Source organism: Scyliorhinus torazame, chromosome 7 (genome assembly GCF_047496885.1).
Source record: "Scyliorhinus torazame isolate Kashiwa2021f chromosome 7, sScyTor2.1, whole genome shotgun sequence".
NCBI lineage: Eukaryota > Metazoa > Chordata > Chondrichthyes > Carcharhiniformes > Scyliorhinidae > Scyliorhinus > Scyliorhinus torazame.
Window position 1 is genome coordinate 152,292,170 of NC_092713.1, and position 17,376 is coordinate 152,309,545.

Genomic DNA, 17,376 nt, shown 5'->3' on the forward strand with positions numbered 1-17,376 from the left:
GTAGACATAAAGAGGATAAAAATAAGATTACACTGTGTGGCTATGGTAACCCTCCCGTAACTGTTCCAGCAAATCTCTGCAACCCAGAGGTCAAAGCCCATAATGGCAAGTTGTGAAGTTGAAAATAACCATGAATCAATAGTTGTAAAAATCCAAGTGCTATTTTTTTAACTAATATCCTTCAGGGAAGAGAGCCTTTCTGGCCGACAAACAATTTTAGTCCCAGACGAAGTGGTTAACTCTTACTGCCCTCTGGACAAACTTTGAATGGCTCATTCCAGAGATTTTTATTTTTTTATAAATTTAGAGTACCCAATTATTTGTTTTTCCCAATTAAGGGGCAATTTAGCATGGCCAATCCACCTAACCTGCACATCTTTGTGTTGTGGGTGTGAAACCCCGCAGACATGGGGAGAATGTGCAAACTCCACACGGACAGTGACCCAGGGCCAGGATTGGAACCCAGGTCCTCAGCGCCGCAGTCACAGTGCTATCCACTGCGCCACATGCTGCCCCTCTCATTCCAGAGATGAGCAATACATACCACTTTATCAGAATCAGCCACAACCCCTGAGAGAATACTGAAGATACATTTACATGGAGTTATTTATTACATGCAGATTTACCAAATTTCTTGATCCTCAACCAGTTGCATACATGGGAAACAAAACATGCTTGGCATTATTCAGTTGTCAGCTCTTAAGCTTCATAAAGACACTGTTGTTAATTGCATATTAATTATGTTTAATTGTATACAGGTGGTGGGCATTTACTGGAGATTCATTTGTACCCCTAAAAATAGGGAAAAAATGAATCTGGTGGTTGAGTGTGGAGGTGCATGTTTGTAATATACATTCTCTGTCATACAAAAGCCTTTAAAACGGGAAAAGATTGTTTCCTGTGTTATCTTTCAACACAAGGCTTTCTGCTGTGATCACAGACTTGGTTCACAATCACACAAAAATGACATGGAGCTCCTGATTTTTCTGCAATAGCGATTTCTATGCCTACCTTTGCTCGACCAGTGCTCTGCAGGATATGAACGAGTGCGCAAGCCATTTCTTCTTTATTCTTCACACTGATGACTGGCTCCAGCACAGAACACAGCATGGTGTAGTTGTTGGTGACAAACTCTGCAAACTCCTTGTACTGTTCCATAGGAAGGATGGCAATAGTTTGATAGCGGCATTTGATGCGGATGTAAGGACCTCCACCTTTACCTTTGTTGGGATTAGGTGTACTGACCGGGTACCATTTCTCTATAAACTGTCGTCCAATGACGCTGGTGATTGGAATATTAACCAGTCCCACATAATTATTCTTATCTTTCTTTTTCTTCTTATCCATGTCCTTGTAAATATGCACTGTGATGTTCCTTACCATTGGCAGAGTGTAAAATTCAAAGTGCTCACCCCAGAACAGATTATCTGCTTTCATTTTACTGGTAGTTCGTGCATATAGTGTGTCATCTAGGCACAGTTCACAAAAGTACCTTTTTTTAGGGGCCAAGTCTTTTGCTTCAATAATCCAAAGACGGAGTACATTTTCTGCACGGCGACAATTGTCCTAGAAATATGAAACAGAGAACGTATCACAATTTCTATTTTTTAATTAACATTTCTTGCATGTGAAAGACCCACCCGTATAACTAACTTCAAAGACTTGCCATTTTTAAAATTGATTATGGTAGTGAATATGGGAGGAATCAAGAAGCAGGTGTGTGGCACCAGCCTTAGTTGCTTCGCCCTCCAACTTCTCCTGCTTTTCTATGCGTAACTGCTTGGTGGTTTCTCCTTAGCAATAGAGCTAGAATCGGACATTGACCCAAGGGGTATCACAGAGTGGGCATCCTGCCCACCATTCCACAGTAATTCAACAGAAAATGTTATGATCAAGTTTATCAGTACATTACACAACTTTTCTGAGTCAACAAATTGAGCTAGCTTTAATCTCGAGGAATGGCTATTGAAGGAATTAATCAAAATCAAGAATTAACGTGTCCTCTCCCTGTGAGTGTTACAGTCCACAAGAATTTAACTGAAGAATTTGCCAGTTAGTCATCCGTTCTCCCCTCAAAGATTCAAATTCCAATCCAATCAAGGGTTAATGGACTAACAGCCACCCTCACGAATGATCATAACTACTGCAAAGAAATGGAGTTCCAGCATTGGTGTCACAGGAGGGGTGGGTGGGTGAGGCAGTTTAAAACACTTTTTGCAGATTTGCATGATTTAATACTCTAATTTTTCCTACAAAGATAGACTTGCTTTTGACAATCCAATCTTAGTGATGTGACTCAATAAAAAATGTCTTTATAGACTGTGGAGATAAAACTGATACACTGAGTATTACATTGAGTACTGTGTGATTGAGCACTGAAGTAGCCTTCCAAAGGGTGAAAGGATCCCACACTGCTGCTGTAATACAATACCAGAAGCCAGGCTCTGATTTGCACTTTACCGAAGGAGTGAGTGTCAATCTTGGTTGTTTGTACCACCATCAAAGGAGGTTAACCAATGACCACTGTAGATACATGGATTAGGAAGTAGTAGAGGATTTTGGATTCAGATAAGTATTTAGGCGGCACGGTAACAGTGGTTAGCACTGCTGCCTCACAGCGGCAGAGACCCACGTTCGATTCCAACCTAGGGTAGCTGTCTGTGTTGAGTTTCCACATTCTCCCCGTCTGCGTGGGTTTCCTCCAGGTGCTCCGGTTTCCTCCCACAGTCCAAATATGTGCAAGTTAGATGGATTGGCTATGCTAAATTGCCTCTAGGTGGGGTTATAGGAATAGGATGGAGGATTGGGCTGAGGGAGAGTGTTCTTTCAGTCAGTGCAGACTTGATGGGCCGAATGGCCTCCTTCTGCACTGCAGGGATTCTATGATTTCACAGGAGGTTGATTGACAATAAGACAGTTTAGAGCATGTGTAACACAGACAGAGCAATAGCAGCCACTTATCAGAACTAGTTGGGTTGTTTTGGATCCAAGGCAGAAGGAAGATCCGCTGCTTAGCATGGCCTCCGTACGCAGTCAATAATTTAACGTATCTTGAAATCATTAATAGATCTAAAAGGAGAACTTCTTATTCAACATTCAGAGAATTGAAGAGCTGTGCAATGTAAGCAGCATTAAAATTAACAGGCACTTCAAGATAACAGATAAAGCTGCAGATGAGAGTCCAGAGAAATTAAAAACTACAGGTGGAAGATTGCAGTAATTAATCAACAATGATGGAAAACACAGAAAGAATATGAGATTTACAGTACTGTTTTTATACACACACAAGTAATACATTACCAGAAGGAACAGGACCAGGCTGAGCAAGCCCCATTGATAGTACTGGCACAAATTCTGATTTGGTGAAAGTTTGCAGCAGGTGCACCTCCAAGCAGCTGGCAAATGGAGTGAAGAACCACTTATTCATAGAGTAAATTGAGTGAAAAATTAACTAGAGAGGGTGGGTAATGAATACCTGTTGCCACAAGAGTGACGTGTGGGCCCTGTAGGCCTTGATGGTTCCAATTCAGTTTGCTCACATGGTCATACAAGACAGTATGAACGGGGTAGGGGGACAGAGTAATGCCATGTACACTCAGGCAGGCACACTGTAATGTGCTGCAGCTATGTAAAAGCCCCACTGACATTAATGCAACTTTTGCCCCATGCAGTCCCACAACATCAAACAAGCTGCACATCATATTGATATTTATTTGAAGAACACACCAGCATTCTACTTGCCGGCAAGCAGCAATGAAAAAACCTGGAAGAAGAACAGAATGTGACGGTGAACTGTGCACAAAAATGAAAAAGCAAGGAGTCAGCCACAGATACGAGCACTGCCAAAATCAGAGTACACCCACCGTTTCCAGGTCTTACAGTCCTTGGAGACAGAAGACAGTGTCCTAACAGCACTATATAAGGCTGAGAGGTGAATAATTGCATTACTGTTAGGAGCGGAAAGATGCAGATTAGATCAGCAAGACTGATGTGATTATTCAGACTTTACAAGATTAAGCTTAATTACATCCTGCATCTTCCAACATCACGACAAGCATACACAGTACTTTATAACATGGTTAATTAAAGTTATGAAAATTGCATGGGACGGCATAGTGGTTAGCACTGCTGCCTCACAGCCCCAGGGATCCGGGTTAGATTCAGCCTTGAGTGACAGTCTGTGTGGCGTTTGCACGTTCTCCCCGTGTCTGTGTGGGTTTCCTCTTGGTGCTTCGGATTCCTCACACAGTCCAAAAATGTGCAGATTAGGTGGGGTAATGGGGATAGGGTGGAGGAGTGGAAATAGGTAGGGTGCTATTTCAGGGATCGGCGCAGACTCGATGGGCCGAATGGCCTCCTTCTGCATTGTATGCATTCTATGCAGTCCAGGAACAGATAATGAATATTTCCAACCCTGGCTTCTGTTCAGAAAGGTCACGGTGGCGGCCATGTAGGAGTAGGTCGCACATTCGATAGCTCCCGCCTAAAACGGACTTTGGGACCTGTTTTCCCGGATTTTTGTGGACTTTATTAAATAAATCGGTGGAGTGAGCGATAGCAAGGAGGATTTCCCCCCCGATGTATGGATAGCTGGACCAGAAGTGGCCGTGTGAAACGAATTAGTCCTGATAGAAGAAAGCGAGGGGAGCTGGCAGTGCGGCGAAGCATGGCAGACGGCAAGGACCAGGGAGCGGCGGCTCACTGGCCGAAGGAGCTTTGCCGAGCTAAAAAGGGATACGCTGGACTCGATGAAAGCATCGATCGACCAAATGGTCGCGACTCAGGCGGCCCAGGGGAAAGCGATTCAGGAGATCGAGTTAAAACTCTCCAACCAAGAGGACAAGATAACTGTGCTGGAGCACAAAGTGGAGGTGCTAGATGACCACCACAAGATGATTCAGGAGAAGCTGGAGAGCAGGACCAGGAGGCAGAATTTAAGAAACGTTGGCCTTCCTGAAGGTTTTGAGGGGCCAGATGCGGGAGCATATGTGTCGGATATGCTGGAGTCGTTGCTGGGAGTGGGGGCTTTCCCTCGGCCCCTGGAGCTGGATGGAGCTCACAGAGCCCTCGCAAGGAAACCCAAGGCGAACGACCCGCCGAGGGCCACGGTGGTTCGTTTTCACCGTTTTTCAGAGAAGGAGCGCATCTTGCGATGGGCCAAGAAGGAACGGAGCAGCAAGTGGGAGAACAGTGAGGTGCTCATTTATCAGGACCTGGGAGTGGAGCTGGCCAAGAGACATGCGGGGTTCAACCGGGCAAAGGCGACCCTCTTTAAGGGGGTGTAGTTTGGGGTGTTATACCCAGCGAGACTGTGGGTAACGCATGAAGATTGGCACTATTATTTCGAGTCGCCGGATGATGTCTGGACATTTATTAAAGAGAAGTTGGACTTGAGTTAAAAGACACTTAAGCTTTGAAGATGGGAGGTGGCGGTGGTTTGTAATTGTGCTCTGTTCTGAACAAGATTGTATTTAGTATTGGGCGAGAGAGCGGGCTGGAGGGATGATTGGAGGGCACTTGGTCTAGTAGGGAGTTGATACGGGGGGGGGGGGGGGCCTGAAGTTAGCATTATCCTTCGAGAGACAGGGTTTTGTTTTAAGTGAGTGTGTCTATTCTGCTTTATGGTTATGTTAATGTTTTCTTGAGAGCTGATGTTTACTTACTGGGGAATGTGATTCTGTAAATAGGTTTTTTTCTATGTGGGGAGAGGGGTCCGAACAATAAGGTAATCGTCTGATCGGCGCCAGGGGCGAGGGTTATCAGGGTCAGCATGGATCAGCTGACTCTCGGGAGCGTGGTGGGGGGTGAGTTAGTGTTGAGTTGGTGTTTGATTTTGGAGATTAGGTTTCTGGTGCTATGGTTGGGGGGGGGGGGGGGTGCTGCTCTGTGGGCAAGGGAGAAATTATCTTCAGGAATAAATGGGAGGCGGGGGCGACTGCTGTTTGAGGGGTGCTCGGGGAAGCGGGGGGCGCGGGGCTGGCCTAAAAAGGGTGGTAGCCCCCCGTCCAGGCTGATTACATGGAACGTGAGAGGTCTGAATGGGCCAATGAAGAGAGCACGCGTGTTCGCGCATTTAAAGGGACTAAAGTCAGACGTGGCAATGCTCCAGGAGACACATCTAAAGGTCATAGACCAGATGAGATTAAGGAAGGGTTGGGTTAGTCAGGTGTTCCACTCAGAGTTGGACTCGAAGACTAGGGGTGTAGCAATTTTGATCAGTAAGCGATTGGCATTTGAGGCTGGGAGAATTGTGGCTGATAAAGGGGGTAGGTATATAATGGTGAGTGGGAAGCTGGAGGGGATCCGAGTGGTGCTCGTGAATGTCTACGCCCCGAACTGGGACGACGTGGATTTTATGAAGGGCGTGTTAGGTAAAATCCCGGACCTTGAGTCATACAATTTGATCATTGGGGGGGGGGGGGGGGGGGGGGGGGGGGAGGAGAGAGAGACGTCAATACGGTTATTGGTTGGGGGGGGGGGGGGGGGCGGGCGGGGGGGGCATAGACCCCTGACGGAATACTCGGCGATTACAGTCTCGGACCATGCCCCACACTGGGTGGATTTGCGGCTTAGGGACGAGAGAGGGGGCAGCATCCGCTGTGGAGACTGGATGTTAGCGGATGAGGTGGTTTGCGGGCGGGTAAATTAGAGTATCAAGGATGACCTGAAACAAACGACATGGGAGAGGTATCAGCAGCGACGGTCTGGGAAGCCCTGAAGGCAGTTGTTAGAGGGGACCTAATATCGATCCGGTCTCATAGAGAAAAGAGGGAAAGGGCGGAGAGGGAGAGATTGGTGGAGGAGATACTTCGGGTGGATAGGAAGTATGCGGAGGCCCCGGACGCGGGACTCCTGAGGGAGCGGCGCAAGCTACAGACGGAGTTTGAATTGTTGACCACAGGGAAACCGGTAGAACAACTGAGGAAGGCGAAGGGGGCGGTTTATGAGTATGGGGAGAAGGCTTGCAGGATGCTGGCGCACCAGCTTATGAAGAGAGAGGCGGCCAGGGAATTTGGTGGAGTAAAGAATAAGGAGGGTAACTTGGTCTTGGACCCGGAGGGGGTGAATGAAGTTTTTAAGGAATTCTACAGCAAATTATATGAGTCGGAACCCCCGGCAGGTGCGGAAGGGATGAGGCAATTTCTGGACCAGTTGAGGTTCAAGAGGGTTGAGTAGGGCCTGGTGGAGGGGCTGGGGGCCCCAATCGAGATAGAAGAAATCATTAAGGGGTTGGAGGGCATCTAGTCGGGCAAAGCTCTGGGGCCAGATGGCTTTCCGGTGGAATGTTTTCAGAAATTTTCAGAGATACTGAGCCCACTGCTGGTGAGGACCTTCAATCAAGCGAGAGAGAAGGGAATCCTCCCCCCTACAATGTCGCAGGCCTCAATCTCATTCATTCTTAAACGGGAGAAGGACCCTGAACAGTGGGTCTTACAGGCCAATCTTGTGACTAAATGTGGATGCCAAGTTATTGGCTAAGATCTTAGCCACAAGTTTAGAGGATTGTGTCCCGGGGGTGATAGGGGAAGACCAGACTGGATTTGTTAAGGGCAGGCAACTTAATGACAATGTGCGGAGGCTCTTAAATATTGTTAAGATGTCCTGGGAAAGAGAGGAAGCAGAGGTTGTGGCAGCGATGGATGCAGAGAAAGCTTTCGATTGGGTGGAGTGGGAGTACCTGTGGGAGGCGCTAGGTAGGTTTGGGTTTGGTGAGGGCTTTATCCGGTGGGTGCGATTGCTGTACCAGGCGCCTGTGGCAAGCGTGTGTACGAACCGGCTTAGGTCGGGGTATTTCAAATTGCACCGGAGGAACGAGGCAACGGTGTCCCCTCTCCTCGTTATTATTTGCTCTAGCCATTGAGCCGCTGGCCATGGCGTTGAGAGCTTCAAGGAACTGGCAGGGCCTGGTCCAGTGGGTGGAGCATCGGGTCTCGCTGTATGCGGATGATCTCCTCCTGTATATTTCGGACCCACTGGAGGGGATGGGGGAGGTCATGCGGATCTTGAGTGAATTTGGCAGTTTCCCGGGTTATAAACTGAACGTGGGAAAGAGCGAGTTTTTTGTGATCCAGGCTGAATTGCAGAAGAAGAGACTGAGAGAGCTGCCGCTGAGGAGGGTAGAGAAGAGCTTTCGTTACCTGGGAATACAGGTGGCTCGGAAGTGGGATTCGTTGCATAAGCTTAATCTGACCCGGCTGGTGGAACAAATGGAAGGGGACTTTAAAAGATGGGACATGCTCCCGCTGTCACTGGCGAGGACGGTACAGACCATGAAAATGACGGTCCTCCCCAGATTTCTATTTGTATTCCAGTGCCTTCCCATCTTCATCCCTAAGGCCTTTTTCAAGCGGGTGAATAAGATCATCTCGGGATTTGTGTGGGCGAACAAGACCCTGTGAGTAAAGAGAGTGCTGCTGGAACGCAGTCGGGGGGAGGGTGGGCTGGCGCTGCCGAACTTTTGCAACTACTACTGGGCGGCCAACATAGCCATGATCAGGAAGTGGTTATTGGGGGAGGGGGAGGCATGGGAGCGGTTGGAGGCGGCGTCATGTATAGGCTCCAGTTTGGGAGCACTGGTAACGGCACCTCTGCCGTTCTCGCCGGCCCGTTACTCCACAAGTCCGGTGGTGATGGCGGCACTGAAGATCTGGGGCAGTGAAGGAGACACAAGAAGGTGGAAGGCGTATCGGTCTGGACCCCGATATGTAATAGTCACAGGTTTCTACTGGCAGGATGGATGGCAGGTTTCAGAGCTGGCAGAGGGCGGGTATCAAAAGGATGGGTGACTTGTTTATAGATGGGAGCTTTCCCAGCCTGTAGGCGCTGGAGGACAAATTTAAACAGCTGCCAGGGAACGGCTTTAGGTATTTACAAGTGCGGGCCTTCCTGAGAAAACAGGTGGTGGCCTTCCCACTCCTGCCGCCACGGGGGATACAGGATAGAGTAGTGTCTGGTACCTGGGTGGGGAGGGGAAGGTGTCGGATATCTACCAGGAGCTGTTGGAGGCGGAGGAAACCCAGTGGAGGAGCTTAAGGGCAAATGGGAAGAGGAGTTAGGAGGGGAGTTAGAGGCGGGTCTGTGGGCGGAAGCCCTAAGTAGGGTCAATTCCTCCTCATCATGTGCTAGGCTCAGTCTAATCCAGTTTAAGGTGGTCCACCGGGCACACATGACGGCAGCGAGGATGAGCACGTTTTTCGGGTAGAAGACAGATGTGCAAGGTGTGCGGGAAGCCCAGCAAACCATGTCCATATGTTTTGGGCATGCCCGAAGCTTGGAGGATTCTGGCAGGGGTTTTCCAAGGCAATGTCCAAGATGTTAGGAACGCGGGTGGCACCGAGTTCAGACGTGGCGATCTTTGGAGTGTCAGAAGACCCGGGAGTTCAGGGAGTGAAAGAGGCCGACGTTCTGGCCTTTGCCTTCCTGGTAGCCCGGAGACAGATCCTTTTAATGTGGATGGACTCGAAACCCCCGAGTGTAGAGACCTGGTTAGTGACATGGCTGGGTTTCTCAGCCTCGAGAAAATAAAGTTTGCCTTAAGAGGATCAATGCTAGGGTTCTCCCAGAGGTGGCAGTCGTTCGTCGACTTTCTTGGAGAAATTTCAAATGTCGGCAGTAGCAGCTTTCCGGCGGGGGGGGTCAGAGCCGTTTGGGGAAATGTCTATTTTTTATGCACTCAATAGCCTCTATTGGAATGAGTTGTCATTTGTTCCTGAACATCAGTGTCATCATCTGTACACATCGGGAACACGTTTATTTATTGACTCAGATTTGGATTAGCATTCAGGTTTGGAACTGACACGGAGTGCTGCTGATTCAGTACAAGCAACTATCTGTAGATAATATCAGCTGAGCGCAATCAGGCTCAACCCGATCTGAAATGGTCATATCTCCCTTTGCTTTGGTGGATTTCGTAAGATTGCATACCAAGGACTAATCATTTACACACAATGGATTAGCTAGCATTTAACAAGGGCAGCACGGTAGCACAGTGGTTAGCACTGCTGCCTCATGGCGCTGAAGACCCGGATTTGATCCGGCACTGCGTCATTGTCCATGTGGAGTTTGTACATTCTCCCTGTGTTTGCGTGGGTCTCACCCCCACAACCCAAAGGTGTGCATGGTAGGTGAATTGGCCACACTAAATTGTCCCTTAATTGGAATAAAAAAATTGGGTACTCTAAATTTTTTTAAAAAAAGTTAGCGTTTGCATGCAGAGTTGTATAGAGAATTAAGCTGAGGGTAGAAAAAAGGAGGGAGGGTGAGATAAAACATAAGTTATTGTAAAGTGTAGCACGAATAATAAGTGTGGAATGACTCAGCAGATTTCAGGTCCAGTGTCAATTATCATTGGGACCCTCCATCTCAGTTTCATGACAAAACTGCTCTGCAGAGTCAGGATGAATGACACGGTTCAAAAAATGTACAAATATGTAACGCACTATTGGATGAACTCAGTGTATAGATTGCTTTTGTTGCTCCCTTTCTAAAGTACTGTGGGTGTATTAACCCCACATGGGCTGCAGTGGTTCAAGAAGGCGGTTACCCAAATAGGGATGGGTAATAAATGCTATTCTGTGTGAGATATGAAAGGAAACCACTTCACCAAAGGAGAATCAGTATTTCACGAAAGCAGGATATCTTGAAAAGTGTCAAAATCACTTACTGAGAGCAAAATCAGGTACTCAGGGCTTCATGATACTAAGTTTCTCTTTTTGGTAATTTGACACTGCTTTCTTTGTACAGGCTTGGTTAAAATCAAATTGTAATAAGCAAGATTTAATGACCCAATTAACAAGTTCCATCTCTAATTAAAAGGACAACAAATTAGTTTAATGCAGCGGGTTACCAATTTGTTTAAATGTAGTTACCTTGTTTGGCTGCACTGTTCTCCGAAGGTTTTCCATCCATTTATCTCTTTCTGCCACAGATGAACAACTGAAACATTTACTACCGCCTGAGTATGTAACCTGCAACATAAAATCAGTCAGGTTAGGTCTGAGCATGCCAAACGTACAGGAATGTTTCTACATGTTGTGTACAAGAATGAAGGAAGTTTAAAATAATACCAGTTCAGAAGATACTTTTCATTTGACAGTGAGTATTGGAAAGTCAGACGGAAAATATCTCATGCATAAAACAGGAACGTTGGCCGATCATGTGTTGTGTACTAAGGCATATAAATTATGCAAGTAGCCATAAGAGGATTGGGAATTTGAGTTCCATTTGCACTCTGTTCTAACCCCGAGCCAGAAGGAAAGAATTAATGTGACTGACAAAATGGGGCAGAGTGACTGAAGCCAAGTTTCATTGAATACAAATCAGTGTGATCAACTGTGATCCAAGTCCTTACCTCTAGTGAGGTTGCTATTTGTTTGTCTCTGCTCAGAATGATACAGCTACTACATGTAAAAGGTTCAAGAACGGGGCCTGTAGCTTATATCAGTTGTTTATTGACCAGCCAATAATCCTGAATTCAAGAAACAAAATGACATCCAGCATTATCTCAACCCTTTTGTTACTTTTAATTAAAACTGGATGTAACTGATTGCAACAAACTTGGAAGGAAGTTAAAATTAATTCTGTACTTGCAGTTTTCATGCAAAGCATTATTTTTGGAGTTAGAAATGTAAGCCTCATCTGCAATAGAACAAAAGTTGAATCGAAATCTTTTCAATCAGTTTCAGTGGATTGCATTCTTTTTAGTAAAACTCAACATTTATCCATTTGAAATAGCTATTGATCAAAGGTACCCTTTCCTTCCACTTCAAATAAATTGACGTACTTGTTCCCACGGTTTTCTTGTGTTTGAACATAGAATGAAAGGAACCATGGTTGGATCATTTTTCATTCTGAGATACACTTCACAGTTCTTTATTGTCTCTATCTACCTTTAGATACCAAAGTAACCTCTTGTTACTGCTTTCATACAGACTATTCCTGTGTGCTCTTGATTACGTTCCTCTCACAATCTTTCTAAACCTTGGTGGAATAATGACACTTGAGTCCGTAGGAGACAACCTTGCTGCACATTCAATTAATTTTCAATTTTTCATGATCACATTCTTTAGGCCAGCCATTCATGGAATAATTGAGCACTTCAACTGAGCATTATACTTTATGAGCTTCTTCACTAATTTCTCCGCCGACACTGTCATGTCATTTGCACACGTAAAGTAACTCACAGGTAATTCAGTGGTTAAATCTGCATGGTCTGCCAACTATTTAAATTGCACTGATGGGCCAACCCCCCCCCCCCCCCACCCACCCACCCCCCCCCCCCCCCCCCCCCCCCCCCACCCACCCACCCCCCCGGCACACACATACACACACACTGCTGACAGCTTAATTTTTCCCAAGAAGTCAATAAACGGCTGCCATCACCTGGCGTCGATCCCCTCAGGGCGAATTTAATCTTCTCGAGCCGGAGAAACCCAGCCATGTCACTGACCCATTGTTTCCTCCCCCCCCCCCCCCCGACTTCGGGGGCTCCAAGTCTCTCCATGTCAACAAATTCCGTCTCTGGGCTACCAGGGAGGCAAAGGCCAAGACATCTGCCTCTTTCGCCCCCTAGAGTTCCACGTCTTCTGACACACCAAAAATCACCAACCCTGGACTTGGAACCACCCTTACCTTCAGTGCCTCCGACATGATGTCAGCAACCCCCTACCAAAATTACCTGAGCTTCGGACATGCCCTGAACATATGGACGTGATTCGCAGGCCTACCCGCACACACCTATCCTCCACCCCTTCAAAGAACCTGCTCATCCGGGCCACAGTCAAGTGCGCCCTGTGGGCCACCTTAAACTGAATAAGGCAAAGCCTAGCGCACGACGAGGATGTGTTAACCCTCCTCAGGGCATCCTCCGACAGCCCAGCCTCCAACTCCCCACCCAACCTTTCCTCCCACTTCCGCTTCACCTCCCCTATCGGGGCTCCCTCCCATTCCACCAGCTCCTTATAAATCTCCAATACCTTCCCCTCTCCCACTTTCGACACTATCTCATCCTGTAGCCCCTGGGGCAGTAGGTGCGGGAAAGTCGATTCCTGCATCTGAACAAAGTCCCTCCCCTGCAAATAGCAAAACCCATTCCCACCAGGCAGCTCAAACTCCTCCAAATCTTCCAAAAGGAAAGTCCCCATCTATAAACAGATCCCCAAACCACTCAAGTTCCGCTCGTTGCAAACCCCGAAACCCCCATCCAGGACCCCCCAGAACAAACCGGTGGTTGCCACATACCGGTGCCCACACCGAAGCCCCCTCCAGCCCCATGTGCCACCGCCACTGTCCCCCCACACCCTCAGGGTTGCCACCACTACCGGACTTGTGGAGTACCTGGCCGGTGAGAATTGCAGAAGCGCCATTAACAGTGCCCCCAAACCCGTGCCTTTACATGAGGCTGCCTCCATCCGCTCCCCCACCGACCGCTTGCCCACTACCCATTTCATAACCATCGCTATATTCGCCACCCAGTTGTAATTTATAAAGTTCGGAAGAGCCAGCCCCCACCCCCTCGATCCCGCTCCAGCAGCACCTTATTATACTTACGTCTTTGAACCAAATATGATCCTAAGGGCTTGGTGGTCAGCTAACAAAGTGAACTTCCCACCATAAAGGTGTTTGTGGAACTTTGTAACACCACATTGCTAATTGCTAATGTCTTGTTCCCAACTTTTTAAAAATAAATTTAGAGTACCCAATTATTATTTTTTTCCAATTAAGGGGCAATTTAGCATGGCCAATCCACCTAATCTGCACATCTTTGGGTTTTGGGGGCGAAACTCACACAGACACGGGGAGAATGTGCAAACTCCACACGGACAGTGACCAAGGGCCGGGATTCGAACCCAGGTCCTCAGCGCCGCAGTCTCAGTGCTATCCATTGTGCCACCATGCTGCCCTTGTCTTGTTCCCAACTTAAGGAATTTTGCTCTGATTTTGTTGAAGTACATGAAGCATATGCTATAGGACTCCCCACCCTTCTATTATGTGAGAAAATACCACACCTAACCCCTGTGGAGAGGCTGCACACACTAAAACCAACTGTTTCTTGGGATCATGGTCGGTCAAAACAGTATCACCAGTCATCACTTAATTCACTTTTTCAAATGTTTTCGGACACATCACAGACCAGTTTCAATCTATTCCATTTTTGAGCAGTTGATACAATAGAGCGAATGTATTAGCCAAGTTGAGGGTGAACTTTGAATAGCATAGAGCAATCCTTAAGAACATTCTAACTTCCGCTTTGTTCTCCAGTCCCTGTTTTAAAAATCACCTCTCCTACACTGGATAGACATCTTCATTTATTTGGTGACCCAGGTATGTAGACAACTAAACATGAAGCAAGATTTGTGCTTTTTAGCTCCGTTACCATTCTCTTGATATCAATCTCAGACTACGTTCAAACGTACAATGTGTTGTTCTTTCTCTGTCCATCACCTAATTAGAATAATATTCAAGAAACAGCACACTCCTTCCATCCCTCTGGAACACTGCTGGAGCATAGATACCCAAATGGTACTTTTTGTACTGGTACAATCGTGTGTGTGTGTGAGAAAATGGTAATTTATTCTTGCTCTTGTCAGTTAATTCTAATTATAAATTGGCATTTAACAAATCTATCTAAGCGAACATTTTTCAACTGGCTAAATTAGGAAACAAATCTTCACTGATAGGCAATGGGGAAGTGTCATTTTCGATCACCATATTTAGTTTGCTTTTAATCACCACAAATCCAAACAGCCTTGTCTGCTTTTTGAACGTTCACAATGAGTGTGATACATTCACTGCTCTTCAATTTCTTCATTGTCTTAGTTCTTTCTAATTAATAAAAGATGCAAAAGTGATAGGAGGAGAAACGTTTTACGCAGCGAGTGGTGAGGTATGTTCTGCCTAAGAGTGTGGTGGAGGTAGGTTGGATTGAAGCATTCAAAAGGGAGTTAGACTGTTATAAGAAAATGAAGAATGTGCAGGGGATAAAGCGGGGTAAAGGTGTGTTGCTCATTCGGAGAGTTGGTGCAGACACTATGGGCCAAATGGCCTCCTTCTGCACAGCAACGATTCTGAGAGTCTGTAATCGGTCCAGCTCTTTACTTACATCTTCTAGCTGTGCACAGGGCCAAGCCTTGCGAAATGACACCTGTCCTTTATCTTGACTTTGGCTTTGTCTTGCCTAATTTCATCATTTGGTCCTCCTTGCTCAAAGTAGTCTTACTGATACCTACCATAAATAACTTGACCCAGTTTGACTGTATTTTCTTAAGTTATTTCCTTCCCATCAGGAAGACTTTATTCCTTTCTACTATTACCAATAGCAAGTAATATGATGCATCATCATATTCCACCCTAACATTAACTTGACGTAACACTGGAAAACTGGTACTGAAGACCCTCCAGTCCAGGCAGCATCCTGGTAAATCTCCTCTGTACCCTCTCCAAGGCATCCACATCCTTCCTATAATGAGGCAACCAGAACTGGACACAATATTCCAAGTGTGGTCTAACTAGAGTTTTATAAAGCTGCAGCAAAACCTCGCGGCTCTTAAACTCAATCCCCATGTTAATGAAAGCCAACACACCATATGCCTTCTTAACAACCCTATCAACCTGGGGGATCTATGTACGTTGTTATGGATCAGCGTTTAGAGAATCCCAAAGTGTATCATGGTGTTCACCTGACCCACAATTTTTAATAGATTGTGGTATGGGGAACACACGGCTCACTCTACAGGTATGGTATAGCAGAAAATGGACCAGTGGTTTTTAAAAACAAAACAATGTTTATTCCATGAACTCAAGTTAACCTTTTTAAAACAAACAGTGGATGCCTTAGCAACCAGTAAATCAAATACACCCACCAAAGAATACAACACTAAGTAATCTGTATGCTGTCCTTTTATCATCCAAAAGGCTTAACAAACCTTCAAACAGGAGCACATTAGGGTTTACACTCAAGACTGAAAACATTTATAATTCTTCTGAATTCACCAAATGATTAAGAGATAGTCCTTCAAGGCAGAAATCAACAGAAGTGCAGCTCACAGACACCCCCACAGACACCCCCAAGCTTTTCTCAAACTGAATCTAAAAAAGCAGAAGTAGAGCTCAGCTCCACCAACTCTGACATCACTCCAGTAACATGAGCAGCTCCATTTCTTAAAGGTACATTTCTTAAACACCCATTTCTTAAAGGGTACTCTCACATGACAACGTGGACCCCAAGATTCCTCTGTTCCTCCACACTTCCAAGAATCCTGTCTTTAACCCTGTATTCAGCATTCAGATTCGACCTTCCAAAATGAATCACTTCACATTTATCAAGGTTGAACTCCATCTGCCACTTCTCAGCCCAGCTCTGCATCCTGTCAATGTCCTGTTGTAACCTGCAACAACCCTCAACACTATCTACAACTCCACCAACCTTCGTGTCATCAGAAACTTACTAACCCACCCTTCCACTTCCTCATCCAAGTCATTTATAAAAACCACAAAGAGCAGAGGTCCCAGAACAGATCCTTGTGGGACACCACTGGTCACCGACCTCCAGGCGGAATACTTTCCATCCACTACCGCCCGCTGTCTTCTTTCGGCCAGCCAATTCTGTATCCAGACAGCCATATTTCCCTGCATCCCATGCCCCCTAACTTTCTGAATCAGTTTACCATGGGGAATCTTATCAAATGCCTTACTGAAATCCATATACACCACACCCACTGCCCGACCTTCATCAATGTATCGCGTCACATCCTCAAAGAATTCAATGAGGCTTGTGAGGCATGACCTGCCCCTCACAAAGCCATGCTGACTATCTTTAATCAAACTATGCTTTTCTAAATAATCATAAATCCTATCTCTCAGAATCCTTTCCAATATTTTGCTCACCACAGACGCAAGACTAATGGGTCTGTAATTCCCAGGGATTTCCCTATTCCCTTTCTTGAATAGGGGAACAACATTCGCCTCCCTCCAATCATCCGGGACTACTCCAGTGGAGAGTGAGGACGCAAAGATCATCGCCAACGGCGCAGCAATCTCCTCCCTCGCTTCCCTTGTAATCTTGGGTATATCCCGTCAGGCCAGGGGACTTATCTATCCTGATGCTTTTCAAAATTTCCAGCACATCCTCCTTCTTAATATCAACCTGTTTGAGTCCATTAACCTGGTTCACACTGTTCTCATGGGCAACAAGATCCCTCTCTCTAGTGAATACTGAAGCAAAGTATTCATTTAGGGCCTCCCCCATCTCTTCAGACTCTAGGCACAAGTTCCATCCACTATCCCTGATCGGCCCCACTTTCGCTCCGATCATCCTCTTATTTCTCACAATAAGTGTAGAACGCCTTGGGGTTTTCCCTAATCCTTCCCGCCAGGACT

General features: G+C 46.4%; 1 protein-coding gene across 11 annotated transcripts in view; it reads right to left on the bottom strand.

The window, feature by feature from the left end:
* Window positions 1–17,376, bottom strand: part of rasal2 (RAS protein activator like 2) — a 757,584-nt gene that overhangs the window by 73,484 nt on the left and 666,724 nt on the right. For all 11 annotated transcript variants that reach the window (XM_072511669.1, XM_072511668.1, XM_072511666.1 and 8 more), the window contains 2 exons: window positions 10,869–10,967; window positions 1,012–1,566 (listed from right to left, as the gene is read on the bottom strand). In XM_072511669.1, coding sequence (XP_072367770.1) covers window positions 1,012–1,566; window positions 10,869–10,967 — 654 coding nt within the window. The remainder of the gene's footprint in view (window positions 1–1,011; window positions 1,567–10,868; window positions 10,968–17,376) is intronic.